Source organism: Gobius niger, assembly GCF_951799975.1.
Source record: "Gobius niger genome assembly, chromosome: 8".
Classification (NCBI taxonomy): domain Eukaryota; kingdom Metazoa; phylum Chordata; class Actinopteri; order Gobiiformes; family Gobiidae; genus Gobius; species Gobius niger.
The window spans coordinates 25,973,107-25,995,143 of NC_136859.1; the positions used below are offsets into that span (position 1 = coordinate 25,973,107).

General features: G+C 42.0%; 6 protein-coding genes across 6 annotated transcripts; 2 read left to right on the plus strand and 4 right to left on the minus strand.

Moving 5' to 3' along the window:
* Positions 1 to 3,885: 3,885 nt before the first annotated feature.
* LOC306966869 (trypsin-1-like) lies at positions 3,886 to 5,148 on the minus strand. Its single transcript, XM_079561685.1, has 6 exons — positions 5,076 to 5,148; positions 4,852 to 4,999; positions 4,540 to 4,787; positions 4,263 to 4,399; positions 4,084 to 4,185; positions 3,886 to 4,011 (listed from the first exon to the last, which is right to left on the minus strand). The coding sequence occupies exons 1-6, from the start codon at positions 5,113 to 5,115 to the stop codon at positions 3,964 to 3,966; spliced, it is 723 nt and encodes a 240-aa protein (XP_079417811.1). The 5' UTR covers positions 5,116 to 5,148; the 3' UTR covers positions 3,886 to 3,963.
* A 2,433-nt stretch (positions 5,149 to 7,581) lies between these two features.
* Positions 7,582 to 8,847, minus strand: LOC306966219 (trypsin-1-like). Its single transcript, XM_079560901.1, has 6 exons — positions 8,775 to 8,847; positions 8,551 to 8,698; positions 8,239 to 8,486; positions 7,959 to 8,095; positions 7,780 to 7,881; positions 7,582 to 7,707 (listed from the first exon to the last, which is right to left on the minus strand). The coding sequence occupies exons 1-6, from the start codon at positions 8,812 to 8,814 to the stop codon at positions 7,660 to 7,662; spliced, it is 723 nt and encodes a 240-aa protein (XP_079417027.1). The 5' UTR covers positions 8,815 to 8,847; the 3' UTR covers positions 7,582 to 7,659.
* Positions 8,848 to 11,683: 2,836 nt separating this feature from the next.
* LOC306966852 (trypsin-1-like) lies at positions 11,684 to 12,936 on the minus strand. Its single transcript, XM_079561669.1, has 6 exons — positions 12,865 to 12,936; positions 12,641 to 12,788; positions 12,329 to 12,576; positions 12,064 to 12,200; positions 11,882 to 11,983; positions 11,684 to 11,809 (listed from the first exon to the last, which is right to left on the minus strand). The coding sequence occupies exons 1-6, from the start codon at positions 12,902 to 12,904 to the stop codon at positions 11,762 to 11,764; spliced, it is 723 nt and encodes a 240-aa protein (XP_079417795.1). The 5' UTR covers positions 12,905 to 12,936; the 3' UTR covers positions 11,684 to 11,761.
* Positions 12,937 to 14,173: 1,237 nt separating this feature from the next.
* Positions 14,174 to 15,440, plus strand: LOC306967365 (trypsin-1-like). The gene is made up of 6 exons (XM_079562359.1): positions 14,174 to 14,230; positions 14,307 to 14,454; positions 14,519 to 14,766; positions 14,907 to 15,043; positions 15,121 to 15,222; positions 15,295 to 15,440. Exons 1-6 carry the CDS (start codon positions 14,191 to 14,193, stop codon positions 15,340 to 15,342), a joined length of 723 nt encoding a protein of 240 aa, XP_079418485.1. The 5' UTR covers positions 14,174 to 14,190; the 3' UTR covers positions 15,343 to 15,440.
* Positions 15,441 to 16,714: 1,274 nt separating this feature from the next.
* LOC306967364 (trypsin-2-like) lies at positions 16,715 to 18,726 on the minus strand. Its single transcript, XM_079562358.1, has 5 exons — positions 18,645 to 18,726; positions 18,410 to 18,563; positions 17,489 to 17,748; positions 17,011 to 17,147; positions 16,715 to 16,940 (listed from the first exon to the last, which is right to left on the minus strand). Exons 1-5 carry the CDS (start codon positions 18,682 to 18,684, stop codon positions 16,788 to 16,790), a joined length of 744 nt encoding a protein of 247 aa, XP_079418484.1. The 5' UTR covers positions 18,685 to 18,726; the 3' UTR covers positions 16,715 to 16,787.
* An 891-nt stretch (positions 18,727 to 19,617) lies between these two features.
* Positions 19,618 to 21,931, plus strand: LOC306967363 (trypsin-like). Its single transcript, XM_079562357.1, has 6 exons — positions 19,618 to 19,699; positions 20,082 to 20,238; positions 20,533 to 20,631; positions 20,718 to 20,881; positions 21,380 to 21,516; positions 21,698 to 21,931. The coding sequence occupies exons 1-6, from the start codon at positions 19,660 to 19,662 to the stop codon at positions 21,848 to 21,850; spliced, it is 750 nt and encodes a 249-aa protein (XP_079418483.1). The 5' UTR covers positions 19,618 to 19,659; the 3' UTR covers positions 21,851 to 21,931.
* Positions 21,932 to 22,037: the final 106 nt, after the last annotated feature.

The window sequence follows — 22,037 nt, forward strand, 5'->3', positions numbered from 1 at the left end:
AACAATTAGTTACTGCATCAGATTCACGTAGTCGCTCTAAAAATAAAGCTAGTTGGATAAGGTCCTCAATCAAACAAAGGTTGTCTTAAATTTGATATAAAACCTGAGTGACATCAATGACAGTGTGTTTATACAGTAAATGGGTGCAGTCATTTCACAATAGATGAAATACAAATATGACAAATACATTTAGTGAAATGTAAAAGAGAAATTGCATATACAACTCAAATAATTTTGCTCAATTTCAGACTAAAATAGTCTATTAATTTCTCATTGATGTGTTTAAACTTTCCACTGCTTGTATAAGTTGTATAAGGGGACAATCTCTGAATCTCTGCAGATGGTTTGGTTCACAGCCCAGCACATGTTCTGAGTCAGGTCTTCCAGTGTCAGAGCGCAGTGCTTGTTATCAACTATTTGCTGTTATTGCAACATCAGAATGTGCCAAATGTATTCACCTTGAATACAGGTGGAAAATATGGAGGAGACTGGTTTAGGCTGGATATGTTGTTTACGTGGAGCAAAAGAAAAAAGATAATCTTTCTACCTTCAATCACTTGTCAAGAGCGTCAAAAACACAATTAACTGTCAAGCTTTGAAAAAATATGATGCAAAAAAAAAAGTTGAACTCTCAATGCAACAATGAAATAAATAACGCAGCAGAACAGTGGAAACATTGGTCCTCATTCATGACAAGTTCTTAACACATAAATTTGTTCCCAAGGCCGCAGATTTTTCACATTCACAAAATGTGTTCTCAGCTGAAAGTGTTATTCTGGAGGAACTCATTTGAAGAACAGTTATGAGGAGTCTTATTAAACAAGCGCATTTTGTCCAGTTCAGCTTTACCTGAATTTTAAAAGCTTCATGACTGGAGAGCTTACAGCCAGTGTATCGCCGCATTTGAAAGCTAAGGCCTAAAAAACTGATTGTAACTCTTTTGTCGCCCCTTTGTTGTCAGATTTTTTAAGCATTTTCGTTGCTTTTTCGTCCTATTTTTGTCGTTTTTTAATTGTGTTATTGTTGCTTTACCGGCACGTTTTTGTTGGCTTTTCATCACTTTTTTGTAATGTTTTTGTCACTTTTTGGTTGCATTTTCGTCCTCATTTCCATTGCTATTATGCCAATTTTTTTCAAGAAGCTTTTATATCTGGGTAAAGCCAAACTGGAGAAAATGGGCTCGGTTCAGGTGGGGGTTAAGAGATTAACAGTATGTCTGATATTTTTGGAATATTATCATTGCCAAAAAGTCTAATTCTCTTTCTAAAAAAATATTTCATTCACAAATAAAATTACCATTTTAGCTTAGCTTTTAACTGACATAATTATATATCATATAATTATATATTTATTTGTAGCTTCATTAATTGCTTTTACTTCGGGATTTTAAACTTTTGGAGTGTTTTTAGATGGTTTATTATATTTTTAGGCTCTCTCAGTGTTTCCTCTGAAGGGGCCCTCTGGCTCAGGAGCAGTGATAGTCTGTGGCTGTGTGGGTGCTGTCCTGTGGGTGCTCAGGTGGAGGTGTGGTGTCTCTGTCCTGTGGGTGCTCAGGTGGAGGTGTGGTGTCTCGGTCCTGTGGGTGCTCAGGTGGAGGTGTGGTGTCTCTGTCATGTGGGTGCTCAGGTGGAGGTGTGGTGTCTCTGTCCTGTGGGTGCTCAGGTGGAGGTGTGGTGTCTCTGTCCTGTGGGTGCTCAGGTGGAGTTGTGGTGTCTCTGTCCTGTGGGTGCTCAGGTGGAGGTGTGGTGTCTCTGTCCTGTGGGTGCTCAGGTGGAGGTGTGGTGTCTCTGTCCTGTGAGTGCTCAGGTGGAGGTGTGGTGTCTCTGTCCTGTGGGTGCTCAGGTGGAGGTGTGGTGTCTCTGTCCTGTGGGTGCTCAGGTGGAGGTGTGGTGTCTCTGTCCTGTGGGTGCTCAGGTGGAGGTGTGGTGTCTCTGTCCTGTGGGTGCTCAGGTGGAGGTGTGGTGTCTCTGTCATGTGGGTGCTCAAGAAGAGGTGTGGTGTGTGTGTGTGCGTGCGTGTGCGAAAAATTGTGATCTGTTTGTTTTTAATATTATGATGTAAATAGGACAAAGCAAAATATCATGAAAATTCTGATATTGCAAAAACAACTATAACAAAAAGAAAAACAGTCTCAAGTACTCAAGTACATGTACTGCAGTACATTGGAGAATCTGGGGCATGTCTCTTTGGAATTTGGCTTCTTAAAAAAACAACAACCCTGAAGCCTCTTAAAGTCGTATTACTTACCTCAATGTCATGCTGCTTTAATATAATAACCCACATAGATTATAATGTTTATTCAAATAACTGACACACATCATATGGTTAAGATGTTCTTTTTTGTCCTGCATATGACCCATCCTCCAATGCTAAGGAGCAGTGCACGACCGCTGCATCGACCATCCACCTATTGTGGAGTTTAAAAATGTTAAAATAATGTATTTTCCTATACATGTTTCAGCCATGTCCTAATGTGTAGAATGAGCCCAGACATATTCACCAGTGATACCAGTAACTAGTTACTTAGTAACGGATTACTGTGGAACAGCTGCCCCTCAGTCTGCGTGTTCTCACGGACCTGTCCCTTTTTAAATCAAGATTAAAGACTCATCTTTTCAAACTTGCTTTTAATACTTAGAGCACACTGAATTGTGCCTAGGTTGTAATTATTTGGTGTTTTTAAAATGTTTTTTTTATCTTTCTGTGAAGCACTTTGGTCCTCCTGGTGTTGTTGTAAAGTGCTATAGAAAAAAACTTTGATTGATTGATTGATTGATTGTATCTGATTACTTTTTTCAGTAACTTGTAATCTAACGCGTAACTACTTCCAAACAAGTAATCAGATTTAAGTTACTTTTCCAAATCACTGTGAGTTACTATTTTGTCATTTTCCTTTGGAGAATTTGAATATACATTTCTTTTTGAATCTCGACGAATGAAGTAGCATAATGTGACAAGTCATGTTTTTAGCCTAAAAACACTAACATTGGTTAGGGAGAGAGATGGAAATACGTCACTTCTCCAGTCTGCATCAGCTTTGTTGATGTTGTGGTTGTTGTTACTGTTAAAATGCACTTCCAATAAACTGAGTGTTGGTAAAAGGGTTTGTCATTAGTGTGTTGTGATGGTGGAGATGTTGCCGGCCGCAGCTTGTAATCTAACTTAGTTACTTCGAAAATCTAGTAGTCAGCAAAGTAACTAAGTTACTTTTCAAAGAAGTAATCAGTAATCAGTAATATATAATTTTTTCAAGTAATCTGTGCCACCACTGAATCATCACAACTGCCTCTAAAATCCTGCACTTTTAACTTCGGGTCCGAAGTGCTGTCATGCACGAGCACCTGCAGTTAAGCGTAAGACCTGTGGTGGCAGTAGTGAGTATAAAAATGACCAACTTGCATCTTGTCCCTTTAACATCGAGCACCACCTCATAAGTGTGACCTTCCATGACGCCATGAGGCATAAAAAAAATGATCCGGAATGAAAATTAAAACTCCTGCCTGGTGGGTCAGGAGTTGGGACCCAAAAGTGGGTCACAAGCCTTTTGTAGAAAACAGGTTTTTTGATATGTCTGTTCAAATTACTGTAATTGGGCAGTTTTTATCCTAATTTTTATTTTTTTGTCTTATTTAATGCTTATTTAACTACATTTTTGAGGAAAAGACAAAATTTTACATGATGCTTTACAGGTGTAAGTCGTAGTTGGGTCACGGCTTAGGGTGATTGTGGGTCCCAATACCATACCATTTGAGAACTACCTGTTTAAATGAAATGAGTCTTCCTAATGTCGGCTAACTTGTTAAACAAGCCATATTTTATTGTATCTATCATTTACTTCTAATACTAACTCAGTCAAGAATATATGAAATGAGCAGAAGTAGGAAGTTGAGTTAACGTTTTTATTGACAAAGATGATGAATGTCAGTGGTCTCCACGCTGTAGAGAGCAGGATCTTTGAGCTGTTTAATAGCTGGCCATGGTGCGCTCCAGCCAGTCGTTGAAGAGGCAGACCTGCACACAGACACACAGTTACTCAGAGGCATAGCACACATCACTCACAACTCACAGCGGGACGGCCCGTACCTTGGCGTAGACTCCAGGGTGGTCTCTCTCAGCGCAGCCATAGCCCCAGGACACCACTCCCTGCAGCTCACCGTTGCACACCACGGGGCCACCAGAGTCACCCTGAAGAGAGAACTGGACAGTTAGTACACTGGCAAACAGAGAGGTACCACCTGTGGTCCATGTCACCGGCCACTGACCTGGCAAGAGTCCTTGCCTCCCTCCAGGTATCCAGCACAGAACATGGCGTCAGTGATCATTCCGGGGTAGGAGTTGTCACAGTCTCTGTCGGACAGGATGGGGATATTCAGGCACTGCAGCTTGTCACCGCTGACGGCTGCAGACAAAAGACAAAAGAGCAAGTTTTCCTTCAGCTTAGGATTCAGGCGTCTCGGCTAATTTTTCTTGACAGTATTTTATATGAGCGTTCATAAAACTTTGATGCTATAATCGGCTGGTTATTAGAGTGCTACTTACAGCTCATGGTGTTGCCCCATCCAGCGACACGGCACATGGTTCCAGCGGAAGCACAGCTGGTGGGCAGAGCCACAGTCTTCACGTACTGGTTGAGGGTGGCGGGCTTGCTCAGCTTGATCAGCATGATGTCGTTGTTGATATTGTAGGAGCTGTAGTTGGGGTGGCGGATGACGCGGGAGGAGGAGATGAACTGCTCGGTGCCCTCGTTCACCCTGATGTGGTGCTCTCCCAGACGCACCTCAACACGGCTGCAACACACTCAGAGGTCAGAGGTCACACCAAACACTGTGTCCGGACAATTCAGATACATACGACTTGTAGCAGTGAGCAGCAGACACAACCCATTCCGCGCTGACCAGAGAGCCGCCACAGAAGTGGTACCCAGAGTTCAGAGACACGGTGTGAGCCTCAGTGTGGGGCTGGCACTCAAATCCTCCGACGATCTTGTCGTCCTCGGCAACTACAAGTGCATCACAATCCTAGTGTTCACAAACAGTATGTGACAGACGCTGTACAAAAGCAGTGCCTATACTTACAAGCCGCGCCGATGAGCAGAATGAAGACCAGACACCTCATGTTTGCTGAGTGATCTTGTTGATGACTGCACTTCACCTGGACATGGTTTATATACTCTCAGAACCTACTGTAAAGCAACGCCCCAAGGAAAGTTTCAACCAATCGGAGCCATGGGAAATTGCTCCAACCCACCACCAACAAAAGGAAACATACGTGTACTTTGGACATTCGTGAATTTGGGGCGTCTCCCTTCTCTTATCGACCTTTCCCCAGAAACTGTTATGAACTTCTTATTTAGAAAACCTTCAGACAAATTACTAAATCCAACAAATCACATGAAGTACAATATAAAATCATTAACAAGCTGCATGTGACTCCTTTAATTCGGTGTAAATATGACACATGTCCAAAATGTTGTCTGAAATGTTAAAAAGGACACAGGAACCTATTTCCACTTAATGTGGACCTGTCCTTTAATTGCATCATTCTGGTCTTTGGTTGTTCAGGAAATTGAAAGTTTTTTGGGATTTAAGTGTCACTCGATCCTATATTGTGTAAAGAATTGTGTGCCAGAAACCAAACCAATGCCCATAATGTTGTGTGCCGCTCGCCTCCCCATACTACAAGTCTGGATTAAAGAACACTCTCCTACTTTAACTCTTTGGCGTGGGAAACTCTTCACACTGTTTCCATACAGATTGCATAATGCACTGGATGGAACTTTGGACACTTTTGTAGATGACTGGTCTCCCCTTAAAGACTATTTTGGACATGAATGGCAGGCAATAACATGTATTAATATGGACTGAAAATAAGATGTGGACAATTATTGGATCCCCCAATAAGTATTTAAATATGGTCTGTGGTTTGATGATGCTTAAAAGTGTTTATTTTGGCAAGTAAAAAATAAATAAAAATAAAATGAAAAATAAGGCTAAATATACTTGTGTTGTGAAATGTATCAATGTGAGCACAAAAAAATAAAAAATAATAATCATGAAATCAATTGGAGGTTTATAGGTTTGTATGAGCTTGATATAAAAGTAATTTAAATGAATAGTGTGCTAAACTTAAACTTTGACAAAATAATAATAATAATAATAATAATAATAATAATAATAATAATAATAATAATAATAATAATGATAATGATAATGATAATAATAATAATAATAATAATTATTATTATTATTATTATTAGTCTGCGTGTTCTCACGGACCTGCCCCTTTTTAAATCAAGATTAAAGACTCATCTTTTCAAACTTGCTTTTAATACTTAGAGCACACTGAATTGTGCCTAGGTTGTAATTATTTGGTGTTTTTAAAATGTTTTTTTATCTTTCTGTGAAGCACTTTGGTCCTCCTGGTGTTGTTGTAAAGTGCTATAGAAAAAAACTTTGATTGATTGATTGATTGATTGTATCTGATTACCTTTTTCAGTAACTTGTAATCTAACGCGTAACTATTTCCAAACAAGTAATCAGATTTAAGTTACTTTTCCAAATCACTGTGAGTTACTATTTTTTCATTTTCCTTTGGAGAATTTGAATATACATTTTTGTTTGAATCTCGACGAATGAAGTAGCATAATGTGACAAGTCATGTTTTTAGCCTAAAAACACTAACATTGGTTAGGGAGAGAGATGGAAATACGTCACTTCTCCAGTCTGCATCAGCTTTGTTGATGTTGTGGTTGTTGTTACTGTTAAAATGCACTTCCAATAAACTGAGTGTTGGTAAAAGGGTTTGTCATTAGTGTGTTGTGATGGTGGAGATGTTGCCGGCCGCAGCTTGTAATCTAACTTAGTTACTTCGAAAATCTAGTAGTCAGCAAAGTAACTAAGTTACTTTTCAAAGAAGTAATCAGTAATCAGTAATATATAATTTTTTCAAGTAATCTGTGCCACCACTGAATCATCACAACTGCCTCTAAAATCCTGCACTTTTAACTTCGGGTCCGAAGCGCTGTCATGCACGAGCACCTGCAGTTAAGCGTAAGACCTGTGGTGGCAGTAGTGAGTATAAAAATGACCAACTTGCATCTTGTCCCTTTAACATCGAGCACCACCTCATAAGTGTGACCTTCCATGACGCCATGAGGCATAAAAAAAATGATCCGGAATGAAAATTAAAACTCCTGCCTGGTGGGTCAGGAGTTGGGACCCAAAAGTGGGTCACAAGCCTTTTGTAGAAAACAGGTTTTTTGATATGTCTGTTCAAATTACTGTAATTGGGCAGTTTTTATCCTAATTTTTATTTTTTTGTCTTATTTAATGCTTATTTAACTACATTTTTGAGGAAAAGACAATATTTTACATGATGCTTTACAGGTGTAAGTCGTAGTTGGGTCACGGCTTAGGGTGATTGTGGGTCCCAATACCATACCATTTGAGAACTACCTGTTTAAATGAAATGAGTCTTCCTAATGTCGGCTAACTTGTTAAACAAGCCATATTTTATTGTATCTATCATTTACTTCTAATACTAACTCAGTCAAGAATATATGAAATGAGCAGAAGTAGGAAGTTGAGTTAACGTTTTTATTGACAAAGATGATGAATGTCAGTGGTCTCCACGCTGTAGAGAGCAGGATCTTTGAGCTGTTTAATAGCTGGCCATGGTGCGCTCCAGCCAGTCGTTGAAGAGGCAGACCTGCACACAGACACACAGTTACTCAGAGGCATAGCACACATCACTCACAACTCACAGCGGGACGGCCCGTACCTTGGCGTAGACTCCAGGGTGGTCTCTCTCAGCGCAGCCATAGCCCCAGGACACCACTCCCTGCAGCTCACCGTTGCACACCACGGGGCCACCAGAGTCACCCTGAAGAGAGAACTGGACAGTTAGTACACTGGCAAACAGAGAGGTACCACCTGTGGTCCATGTCACCGGCCACTGACCTGGCAAGAGTCCTTGCCTCCCTCCAGGTATCCAGCACAGAACATGGCGTCAGTGATCATTCCGGGGTAGGAGTTGTCACAGTCTCTGTCGGACAGGATGGGGATATTCAGGCACTGCAGCTTGTCACCGCTGACGGCTGCAGACAAAAGACAAAAGAGCAAGTTTTCCTTCAGCTTAGGATTCAGGCGTCTCGGCTAATTTTTCTTGACAGTATGATATGATATGAGCGTTCATAAAACTTTGATGCTATAATCGGCTGGTTATTAGAGTGCTACTTACAGCTCATGGTGTTGCCCCATCCAGCGACACGGCACATGGTTCCAGCGGAAGCACAGCTGGTGGGCAGAGCCACAGTCTTCACGTACTGGTTGAGGGTGGCGGGCTTGCTCAGCTTGATCAGCATGATGTCGTTGTTGATATTGTAGGAGCTGTAGTTGGGGTGGCGGATGACGCGGGAGGAGGAGATGAACTGCTCGGTGCCCTCGTTCACCCTGATGTGGTGCTCTCCCAGACGCACCTCAACACGGCTGCAACACACTCAGAGGTCAGAGGTCACACCAAACACTGTGTCCGGACAATTCAGATACATACGACTTGTAGCAGTGAGCAGCAGACACAACCCATTCCGCGCTGACCAGAGAGCCGCCACAGAAGTGGTACCCAGAGTTCAGAGACACGGTGTGAGCCTCAGTGTGGGGCTGGCACTCAAATCCTCCGACGATCTTGTCGTCCTCGGCAACTACAAGTGCATCACAATCCTAGTGTTCACAAACAGTATGTGACAGACGCTGTACAAAAGCAGTGACTATACTTACAAGCCGCGCCAATGAGCAGAATGAAGACCAGACACCTCATGTTTGCTGAGTGATCTTGTTGATGACTGCACTTCACCTGGACATGGTTTATATACTCTCAGAACCTACTGTAAAGCAACGCCCCAAGGAAAGTTTCAACCAATCGGAGCCATGGGAAATTGCTCCAACCCACCACCAACAAAAGGAAACATACGTGTACTTTGGACATTCGTGAATTTGGGGCGTCTCCCTTCTCTTATCGACCTTTCCCCAGAAACTGTTATGAACTTCTTATTTAGAAAACCTTCAGACAAATTACTAAATCCAACAAATCACATGAAGTACAATATAAAATCATTAACAAGCTGCATGTGACTCCTTTAATTCGGTGTAAATATGACACATGTCCAAAATGTTGTCTGAAATGTTAAAAAGGACACAGGAACCTATTTCCACTTAATGTGGACCTGTCCTTTAATTGCATCATTCTGGTCTTTGGTTGTTCAGGAAATTGAAAGTTTTTTGGGATTTAAGTGTCACTCGATCCTATATTGTGTAAAGAATTGTGTGCCAGAAACCAAACCAATGCCCATAATGTTGTGTGCCGCTCGCCTCCCCATACTACAAGTCTGGATTAAAGAACACTCTCCTACTTTAACTCTTTGGCGTGGGAAACTCTTCACACTGTTTCCATACAGATTGCATAATGCACTGGATGGAACTTTGGACACTTTTGTAGATGACTGGTCTCCCCTTAAAGACTATTTTGGACATGAATGGCAGGCAATAACATGTATTAATATGGACTGAAAATAAGATGTGGACAATTATTGGATCCCCCCAATAAGTATTTAAATATGGTCTGTGGTTTGATGATGCTTAAAAGTGTTTATTTTGGCAAGTAAAAAAAAAAAAACATAGATAGATAATCAATGTAGTTTAAGCTAAAAATAAATAAATAAATAAAAATAAAAATAAGGTTAAATATACTTGTGTTGTGAAACGTATCAATGTGAGCACAAAAAAAATACAAAAAATAAAGAAATCATTTGGAGGTTTATAGGTTTGTATGAGCTTGATATAAAACTAATTTAAATGAATAGTGCTAAACTTAAACTTTGACAAAATAATAATAATAATAATAATAATAATAATAATAATAATAATAATAATAATAATAATAATAATAATAATAATAATAATAATAATAATAATCTGTCTATGTGCATATATAATGTACCTTTGTTTCCTGTGTAAAACCAGTGGGAATGTGTATATATATGCAATACCTATACATGAGGTGCAAAATTGACACTGCAAACATAAATGAAGAAGCAGTAGACCTGCAAACAATTACTTATCTATAAATACTTGCTATTACTCCTTTCATTTTTGTTTTAATTGATCTACTAATTAATTGTGTTGTTGTTTATTTTATTTTGTTCCTGTGTACTGTTAAGAAAAACAAAAGAAAACTGAAAATAAATAGTAAAAAAACAAAACAAAAAAAACCTTCATGAGGATGAAACCTTTTGTGCCAAACGTCTGGTGTTAGGGCCATTTTCCACAATGAAGGATGACGTGGACCCGCCCTCCCTTCACTCACCACCCGCCACAGGGTAGTGAGGGAGCCGCTGGGGTTGAGTGCAGAGGGTTCTGGGGGGCAGTCAAAGGCCCATCACCAGATCTTGTCCAGAATATTGGTCAGGATGACTATAGCTCCAGGATGAACCTGCTCTGCCTGGGTTGGGTGCTTTTGTACAAATGACTGTGAAAGAGTGCTGGCCTTGTCATTGCACAGTCCCAGCTGTCGTCTTTCACAGCATTCACCAAATATTCATCAAAAACCTGAGAATGTTAAAGAGATGGAAACAGAGTAATCAATAAAAGTGCTGCTGAGAATTCTCTGCACTGTCACTTATATTCTGTCGAGGCATTAAGTTATTATTATGGTGTGTACAAGTAAGATTTAAACTTTCAAACAAAACATTAGAGTTGTACATTTATTTATTTAGTTCAATGCGATACAATAACTAGACTGGTGGTTTTCAAACACTTAAAGGGCCTATAAGGAGTTTAAAAATGTTAAAATTATGTATTTTCCTTCCGGTACATGTTCCAGCAATGTCCTAATGCTGGGACATGTAGAATGAGCCCAGACCTGTTCACCACGACTGCCTCTAAAATCCTGCACTGTCACTCAAAAAGGTGTTAATTTGGGTCCGAAGTGCCGTCATGTGCGAGCTGAATATAGAAGCTGCAGTTACGCGTAAGACCGGAGGTGGAAGAAGTGAGTATAAAAATGACCAACTTGCATCTAGTCCCTTTAACATCGAACACCACCTGATCCATAATGAAAATTAAAAAAAGTTTAAGTGGTACATGTATCGGTTTGAGAATCACTTAACATTATTTGTACTCATCTCTATTATGTTTGCATGCAGTATTAAGTAGGTATTCACTGTTGAAAGTTGCTAATAAACTCAATATTTTACATGATTTTTTACAGGTGTACGTGGTAGATGGGTCGTGGCTTGTCATCAGAGTGATTGTGGCTCCCGATACCAGAGCTACCTGTTTAAATGAAATTAGTCTTCCTAATGTGGGCTAGCTTGTTAAAACATGCCATATTTTGAAACATGGTGTAACCTGTATGCTTTAAAGGGACTATATGGAGTTTAAAAATGTGAAAATTATGTATTTTCCTCCCCCTACATCTTCCAGCAATGTCCTAATGTGTAGAATGAGCTCAGACCTTTTCACCACAACTGCCTCTGAAATCCTGCACTGTCACTCAGAAAGGTGCCATCATGCACGAGCACCTGCAGTTAAGCGCAAGACCTGTGGTGGCAGTAGTGAGTATAAAAATGACCAACTTACTTCTAATACTAACTCAGTCAAGAATATATGAAATGAGCAGAAGTAGGAAGTTGAGTTAACGTTTTTATTGACAAAGATGATGAATGTCAGTGGTCTCCACGCTGTAGAGAGCAGGATCTTTGAGCTGTTTAATAGCTGGCCATGGTGCGCTCCAGCCAGTCGTTGAAGAGGCAGACCTGCACACAGACACACAGTTACTCAGAGGCATAGCACACATCACTCACAACTCACAGCGGGACGGCCCGTACCTTGGCGTAGACTCCAGGGTGGTCTCTCTCTGCGCAGCCATAGCCCCAGGACACCACTCCCTGCAGCTCACCGTTGCACACCACGGGGCCACCAGAGTCACCCTGAAGAGAGAACTGGACAGTTAGTACACTGGCAAACAGAGAGGTACCACCTGTGGTCCATGTGGGGACTGGACACTGACCTGGCAAGAGTCCTTGCCTCCCTCCAGGTATCCAGCACAGAACATGGCGTCAGTGATCATTCCGGGGTAGGAGTTGTCACAGTCTCTGTCGGACAGGATGGGGATGTTCAGGCACTGCAGCTTGTCACCGCTGACGGCTGCAGACAAAAGACAAAAGAGCAAGTTTTCCTTCAGGCGTCTCGGCTATTTTTTCTTGACAGTATTTTATAGGAGCTTTCATAAAACTTTGATGCTATAATTGGCTGGTTATTAGAGTGCTACTTACAGCTCATGGTGTTGCCCCATCCAGCGACACGGCACATGGTTCCAGCGGAAGCACAGCTGGTGGGCAGAGCCACAGTCTTCACGTACTGGTTGAGGGTGGCGGGCTTGCTCAGCTTGATCAGCATGATGTCGTTGTCGATGTTGTAGGAGCTGTAGTTGGGGTGGCGGATGACGCGGGAGGAGGAGATGAACTGCTCGGTGCCCTCGTTCACCCTGATGTGGTGCTCTCCCAGACGCACCTCAACACGGCTGCAACACACTCAGAGGTCAGAGGTCACACCAAACACTGTGTCCGGACAATTCAGATACATACGACTTGTAGCAGTGAGCAGCAGACACAACCCATTCCGCGCTGACCAGAGAGCCGCCACAGAAGTGGTACCCAGAGTTCAGAGACACGGTGTGAGCCTCAGTGTGGGGCTGGCACTCAAATCCTCCGACGATCTTGTCGTCCTCGGCAACTACAAGTGCATCACAATCCTAGTGTTCACAAACAGTATGTGACAGATGCTGTACAAAAGCAGTGCCTATACTTACAAGCCGCGCCGATGAGCAGAATGAAGACCAGACACCTCATGTTTGCTGAGTGATCCTGTCGATGACTGCACTTCACCTGGACATGGTTTATATGGTCAGCCTCATGACCTGCCCTGCTCTGCTCTCCACTCCCATTGGTCAGAGAGACAGCCAATCACTGAGCAGAGATGTCTGGGATGGGTGAGAAAATTTAAAACTGAATAAACTTGTTTAAAATAATTTTGTGCATTTAAACATTTGATATATGTCACTACAATACGTTTGTTTGTCTTGTTTTACAAAACGGTGTCACTTGATGAATTATGAAATATTTCTCAACATGTAGTAAAGATGAAAAAAAATAAAATCCACAAACTTCCATATTGCTGCTATGCATCCTGTGGTGAATAGTGAAATAATGCACTACAAAGTTCTAAGTCCTAATATTCAAAAAATTCAACACATTCCTATTTGATTGTAATGCTGTGAAACATTGCCCTGGACATGTCCTCACTGGTGTGAATAGATAAGTGTGAACACGTGACATGCAGCTGTCTGATTCTCAGAGACCAGATTAAACACAAACATAGCAGTAAAACAAATACAGCAAAATACGCAAAATGCTTTTATTATTATTATTATTATTATTATTATTATTCACTCCCCATTTTATCATATCTGGACCTCTTTGATTACAATGATTGAACATTACTTTTTTTTTTTTTTTTAAAGGCAGCGCATAAAGATAGTTTTTATTGTAATTATATTATATTATGATGGTACATGATGTTGACGGCCTGAGCCGCCCCGGATCTTACAAACTCACAAATGGTTTGTGCCTTTGTGGCTCTTCACAGTCTCTGATTAGTAAGCCACTACTGAGCTGATGCAGCAGTGGCCCACAACTCCTCATGCCCCAGTGGCATCAAAGGAAAGGTGAAAAGCAGGACAAATTTCACTACAGAGGCAAAACCTGTTATTATGATGTAAAACAATACAATTGTAATAAACATCGCAAGGATTTTGTTTATGTTGGTTATAATAAGGCAGACTGACATTGGGCCTAATTCATGAAGGTTTTCTAAATAAAGTTCATAAGTGCCACTTTTAGAAGTTTCTGGGGAATGGTAGGTAAGAGAAGAGAGATGCCCTAAATTTGAGAATGTCCATGTACAAAGTACACATGTGTTTCATTTATGTTTCCTTTTGTTGGTGGTGGGTTGGAGCAATTTCCCATGGCTCTGATTGGTTGAAACTTTCCTTGGGGCGTTGCTTTACAGTAGGTTCTGAGAGTATATAAACCATGTCCAGGTCAAGTGCAGTCATCAACAAGATCACTCAGCAAACATGAGGTGTCTGGTCTTCATTCTGCTCATTGGCGCGGCTTGTAAGTATAGGCACTGCTTTTGTACAGCATCTGTCACATACTGTTTGTGAACACTAGGATTGTGATGCACTTGTAGTTGCCGAGGACGACAAGATCGTCGGAGGATTTGAGTGCCAGCCCCACACTGAGGCTCACACCGTGTCTCTGAACTCTGGGTACCACTTCTGTGGCGGCTCTCTGGTCAGCGCGGAATGGGTTGTGTCTGCTGCTCACTGCTACAAGTCGTATGTATCTGAATTGTCCGGACACAGTGTTTGGTGTGACCTCTGACCTCTGAGTGTGTTGCAGCCGTGTTGAGGTGCGTCTGGGAGAGCACCACATCAGGGTGAACGAGGGCACCGAGCAGTTCATCTCCTCCTCCCGCGTCATCCGCCACCCCAACTACAGCTCCTACAACATCGACAACGACATCATGCTGATCAAGCTGAGCAAGCCCGCCACCCTCAACCAGTACGTGAAGACTGTGGCTCTGCCCACCAGCTGTGCTTCCGCTGGAACCATGTGCCGTGTCGCTGGATGGGGCAACACCATGAGCTGTAAGTAGCACTCTAATAACCAGCCGATTATAGCATCAAAGTTTTATGAAAGCTCATATAAAATACTGTCAAGAAAAATTAGCCGAGACGCCTGAATCCTAAGCTGAAGGAAAACTTGCTCTTTTGTCTTTTGTCTGCAGCCGTCAGCGGTGACAAGCTGCAGTGCCTGAACATCCCCATCCTGTCCGACAGAGACTGTGACAACTCCTACCCCGGAATGATCACTGACGCCATGTTCTGTGCTGGATACCTGGAGGGAGGCAAGGACTCTTGCCAGGTCAGTGGCCGGTGACATGGACCACAGGTGGTACCTCTCTGTTTGCCAGTGTACTAACTGCCCAGTTCTCTCTTCAGGGTGACTCTGGTGGCCCCGTGGTGTGCAACGGTGAGCTGCAGGGAGTGGTGTCCTGGGGCTATGGCTGCGCTGAGAGAGACCACCCTGGAGTCTACGCCAAGGTACGGGCCGTCCCGCTGTGAGTTGTGAGTGATGTGTGCTATGCCTCTGAGTAACTGTGTGTCTGTGTGCAGGTCTGCCTCTTCAACGACTGGCTGGAGCGCACCATGGCCAGCTATTAAACAGCTCAAAGATCCTGCTCTCTACAGTGTGGAGACCACTGACATTCATCATCTTTGTCAATAAACGCTTTGAATCATAATTTCTGCCCCAGTCATTATTTATCTCTGTACCTCCTTCACAATACATTTAGCTAAAATATTAATATCATATGTGCAGAGAACAGGAGTGAAATGACTCCATCACATATTTATTTGCTCCTTCAGGAGGAAGTACTACTGATTGTACATATTTGCCAACATGTTTTGCTGGCTCAGTTGTACAGAAGATTTCCATAATGGAGAATATTTGTTCAAGTTATCATCTGTACCAGTTGTTTAGAGTAATAGACGTTTCGCCTTTCACCATGGAGACTTAGCCAACCACTTCCTAATCTCTCTTATTTATCAAAATGAAGGGTCTGCTACTGCTCCCACGGCGTATGTGCATGTTATTTTAGTGCGCAGAGAGAAACATTGGATGGACTGGCCCATGTCAGTTTGTGACAGTTATCCAACAACAGGCGGCAAAAGTGTCAAATGTTTTTTTGTGGCAGAGGCTGGGACAGAAAGAGAACCAGGCAGTATTCTTGTGTAAAAGACTTTGCAGCAGGGTTTTTGGCGACCAGTATGTTTACCTGTGCAACGACAGCAGCTTGACATGTTCTCTCCTTTGAATAAAAATGTCACAGCTCAACAGTGTCTTGGCATCAAAAGAACAAGTATATTTCTGCCCAGGAGCTTATCTTTCCAGCTTTTCAGTGCGGCAAGAGGCAGTGGAATTGAACATACTCACTATTCATATAGTGATAATAACATTGAGTTCAGTTTATCAAAGGTAACTCATAGGTGCTACAATACAATAATTTTACAGAATTCATTTTGTGGTACAAGAAGAAAAGTATCTTTCCTATTATATTAAATGCAGCATGATAATAAGTAATGTTTTTTGTCATAATATGGTGTCAAAAGAAGACTAAAATACTAAATCAGGACCAGAGCAAAAATGGAACTGAACTTGAATAATTGTGACAAAAATGGAAATTTTGCACATTATTAATAAAGGGTGTTTTAGCCTGCGTAAAATATGTCGATTTTAGTCAAATGAACCACCTCAATAATTTTGCATTACATTGTTGCTTTTTGTGATATGGATATTGGCTCACCTTTATTGTGAATACAATCATTTGGCGATATATTGTGAGACCCTAATTGTAATATGAGTATTGTCTTATGGGCAGAATAATCATTACAGTAGCTGAGCCAAGGAACGTATAAAGTACCAGCAACAATTACCCATACTGTATAATCCCTTTGACATTTCAATCCTTTTGATAAAGTAAAGTAAAGTAAAGTAAGGTAATAAAAGCACGACAATGAAACATTATTTTGTTATTTTAATTTTCTGGTTAGTTTTTGGCCTCCTATGTGTCTTGCTCTTGGTTCCACATCTCTGTTGACAGACGAGTCTAGCTGTATCTGTCGAGAATGTCCTCTATCCAGGTCATGAGGGAGCAGACCTTGGTGTAGACTCCTGGGTTGTCAGGTTGAGCGCAGCCGAAGCCCCAAGACACAATGCCCTGAAGCTCATCGTTGCACACCAGAGGACCTCCAGAATCACCCTGCCATGTACAAAAATATGAATAACAGCAGTAGTAAATGACTTCATTGGTATATATGCATGATACAAACCTGACAAGCGTCTTTGCCTCCTTCCGGGTACCCGGCACACACCATGCGGTCAGTGATCAGTCCGGGGTATGAATTCTTACAGACCTCATCTGACATGATGGGCACCTCGACACACTGGAGGTTAAAGGGGTTGAAGACTGCAAAAAGAGTTTACACAAATATAAGCAAGTGTGTAAGACCTGCGTTCTTCAGTTTGCCCCATATAGGGCTGGCTCCAGAGGTAATTTATCACCACTGAGCGTGACTGAGTGAAGGAATAAGGTACCAATTTGAACTCTAAATGTGAAACCTGGAAAGTGTAAAAGAAATCACCTATAACTATCAGGATCTTTATGTGTTCTGCAACATCAGGAATTCATTTTATTCTCAAATATTTATTTATTATCTATTTATTTGTTGTAATTCAGGCCTCCTTGTGATTGTTGTACATCTGATAAACCACTAACAGTGCATGCTACATACACTGCCTTTAACTTACCCTCATCTGTGTAGATGTTGCCCCAGCCGGTCACCGTGCACATGTCCCCCGCGTTAGCGCAGGCCTTGGGCAGGGCGATGGGCTTCACATAGTCATTCAGAGTGGCGGGATGAGACAGCTTCATCAGCATGATGTCATAGTCCAGGGTTTGGTAATCGTAGCTCTGATGCCAGTAGATAGCATCCACTGTCATGTACTGCTCTGTGCCCTCATGCATCCAGATGTGGTGGTCGCCCAGAACAGCTATCAGAGAATAAGGGCTGACAAACAAGTGGGAAATTAATTAGTGTTTGAAAATAACAAACTATTTACAATGGCTTTTTTCAGCTTTAGATTTCATATGTCACCAAAACTAACTAATGATTACAGTTGGTAGAGCATTTCATCAAGATTTGTTGAGCCCTAATTCTTATGCTATAAACGTGTGTACTTCAATTCTCATTCTGCATTGCTGTTGTGTCCTTGAGCAAACACTTAAATTGCCATGCCCTGTGCGTCTGTGTTAAGTGAAAGCACCCATCAAATATATGCGTTTTGAGAGTGAATGGGTAAACAAAGAAAAATGTAGCCAAGGTCCATACACACACAAAATGTAAACTGCTTGATGATTTGGCAGGCTTTATGTGAGATACTGTGTAATGTGACTTCGGGGGTCATTATCAAGGCAGGTGCTAAACAGCGAGTGCAAGATGGAAAATAGGATCTAGCTATTCGTGGGCACGTTGCATCTAATTTACCATTTGCCTGTATTACAGTAATGGAGCCCCAAATCCATTATGCAAATTAGAGAATGCTGCTGAGTAAAAAATGCCTAAATAACCCTGCTGCTGATCCCATTTTTGTACGAGCTTCTTGTTTTGCACATGAGCACATGCTTGGTAAATGACCCCAGCTGGAGTGTGTAAACTATGTTGTATTTACTTTTGCCAGCAGTGGGCAGCAGAGACGACCCATTGGTCATTGATGAGGGACCCTCCACAGTAGTGGTACCCGATGTTGATGGAGACCTGCCAGCGATGATAATTATGAGTGCACTCATACCCTCCCACTATCTTGTCATCAAAAGGGGCAGCAGCTAGTGGAAAAAAAATGACATGTTTTAATGACATGTTATAACATTTGTCTTTTAAATCATTGACAATACTGAAGACATTACCTGCAGCTCCCAGGAGCATGAGCACAATCAGGCTGACCATTGTGACTCTAGCGTTCCTCAAACCAGGCTGGACATGAGCAAATGTCCATCCATTCTATTTATGCCGATGCCTTTTGTGTTACCCCAATCACTTAAGTTCTTACTGCCCCACCCACTGGCACTGTGTCCTCTACATCTGCACCGGCTCCCAAAAAACAACCTTATCTTCAATGTGACACACTTCTTTATCCAAGAGTTTGACCTGTTTTGGAAAGCCAAACATTTTCATCTTTTCAGCATGTGGATTTCTCCTCATATTTTATACAAGTGGCCAAAATGGCAGTGTTGTGCTTCTATGTTAGTAATATTACAGTGCTAAAGCTTTTTCAGTACAGCCAAACAGAAAAAATAAAAACAACAGATGATTATGTTCTTACCTCCATTGGCTTTTATTCAAGGTCACCGCTTGACTTTTTTATTTTTTTTAATCCATGTGCCTCAAGTGAGACAAAATTACCGGAAGGACCATTGTCTTTGCATTTTAATGTATAATGGAATCACTATAAGAAAGAGCTGTGCATCTGCAACACAGAGTCATAAGTGTCAGTATTCAAAATAAAACACATGGGTGCATTTTTATTTGTAGTACTGTATAACTGTGTGCATAATTCATTTTTTAGTACATATTCTACACCATTGAAAGGTTGGAGTACCTTTTTGTTTGTGTGTTTGGATCCTTTGCCAAAAATGAGTGACCCATGAGGAAAACCAAAACAGGTGCTAAATGTGCTCAGCCCATATGGTGTGTTTAAAACCCGACTGGGCAAACGACATAACCACGGGGGGTGTCCTGGCACGGCAGGAGTCAGCAAACATGAAGAAGCTGGAGCGATAAGAGGTCATGGCTGGAAGGACACAGATGTGGACAGAAGCCAGAGGGAGGTGCAGATGAAGGCGGCGGTAGAGACGATCGAAGGGTATAAAGGCTTTAAATACAAGTGAGGGAGGGTGCAGGTGTCTTCTGATCTAAAACACCATGAGGCTGCTGGCTCTGCTGCTGCTGGTGGGAGCTGCTGGTAAAGACACACACACACACACACACACACACACACACACATACACACGCACGCACGCACGCACACACACACACACACACACACACACACACACACACACACACACACACACACATACGCACGCACGCACACACACACACACACACACGCACAAACAGACGACTGAAACTGAAATAGCTTGATACAGGCTGTGTCTTATAAATGGGAAATAAATGCATTTGACAGATGTGCTCAAATTCAAAGTATTGGTGCCACGATTCTCATTCTAGTCTCATTCATTTGTTGAAAATATTTTCACATTAGATTAGAACAAGTTTACTGCACCAGTGACACAGTAACAAATGGTTAAAAGCAATATTGAACGCGTGTTCATGTGCATCAGTGGCAGTTCCTCGAGAGGATGGCAGAATCATTGGGGGGGAGGAGTGTGAGCCCCACACGCGTCCCTATATGGCCTCTCTCAACTACGGATACCACTTCTGTGGAGGGGTGCTGATCAACGACCAGTGGGTGCTCTCAGTGGCCCACTGCTGGTACAAGTAAGTACTTTGCAAAAGAGATGCTCTATTTGTCTCTTGAAATAACTGTACCTCCCTGCAATACACAACATTAAATAAATTAAAGTGCTATGTGTGACTCCACTTTATTCTGTATTAAAGTAAAGTATGTTTATTATGTTTATCAGAAGGCCACAACAAAGAGCATTGTTACATTTTCAAATGCCCTCAATGTCACGTTTATAGACCAAATTTGCAGACCGATTTAAACTTCTAATGAACATCATTTGCAGTAAAAGCTTTTCCTGCTACCTTTAAATTTGTGTTTGTTGTCAGTCCGTATGCCATGCAGATCATGCTGGGAGAACACGACCTCCGCGTGGCTGAGGGAACGGAGCAGCTCATGAAAACAGACACCATCATTTGGCACCCCAGGTGAGCCCGCATATCCCCCCCGCTGCCATTCTGCACAAATACAAGGATATCTAAACATAGCTCACCATACATCACTTTGTTCTCAGTTATGACTACCAGACACTGGACTACGACATCATGCTGATCAAACTGTTCCACCCGGTGAAGGTGACCAAGGAAGTGGCCCCCATCCCTTTGGCCACAGGCTGCCCCTTCGACGGCATGGGGTGCTCGGTGTCGGGCTGGGGCAAGACTTCCACTGATGAGGGAGGTGGGTTCATTACAGCGGATCAAATAAGTCAAAATCACTTCTGTTTGTCACTTCTAAATATGTTACCTGGAGGATGCTGTGCTCAGTGAAATGATGTGCAGTAAAAAAAACAAAAAAAACAAGGAATAATCAGAAAAACAAAACATTAGAGCTCAGATATGTATTGCAAATGACAAAAAGATACAGCTCGGAACACAATCAGATCAGTCAGATGTTTCTTTGGGCACATAGTGTTGCTGAACCTAGACCTCAACTACCGCAACCCCAGATTTAGTTAAATCCAGGTGAAGACTTTTATTTTTGGTCAAGCATTAGAAGGTTCTCGCTATGAAAAGTTTGAGAACCTGTGACCTAGTACATAACGAGGCTTTCACAAGCTCATATCTGGTTCCATCTGGTTGATCTAACCACAACCTGCTGTCTCTGGTGAGCCTAACTTTTCCACTGAAGCGCTTGCAAACAGGTCGCACCCTTCATGTGTTCCTTTGTCTTCGACAGCGGCTTTGCCCACACGTCTGCAGTGCTTGGACGTTCCAGTGGTGAGCGACGCCGAATGCGAGAAGGCCTATCCTGACATGATCTCGCGTAGAATGATGTGTGCGGGACATTTGGAAGGAGGCAAAGATGCGTGCAATGTAAGTGTGCTCCTGTGCTCAACACTGACCAGTTCAGGGCTTGGCATTTGAACATTTTTCAAGTAATTTGGGATTTTCACCAGTCACAAGAGGGTTGAATAATGTTATTTAAAATACATTCAAATTCAATATTTTTCAAGCCAAAGTAATAATCTTGTTGTATTGTGTATGTTTTATTTAGGGAGATTCGGGCAGCCCTCTGGTGTGCTATGAGGAGGTGCACGGTCTGGTGTCATGGGGACAGGGGTGTGCTCTGCCAAACTATCCCGGAGTGTACGTCAAAGTGTGCGAGTTCCTGCCCTGGCTCGAGGAAACAATGGCTGCCTATGCATGAAAAATCAAACAACATTATCACCTGTAAGAGCAGTCTTTGAACATGGTACATACGGCCAATAAAACGCTTTGTACCAATTCACATTTAATCTGATGTTTTTTCACATACATTCATTTTTTTTTGGTATTTTAATAATAAATGCATAATTAAATATGCAAATATGCATTTATCTTTGAGATTTGAGGGG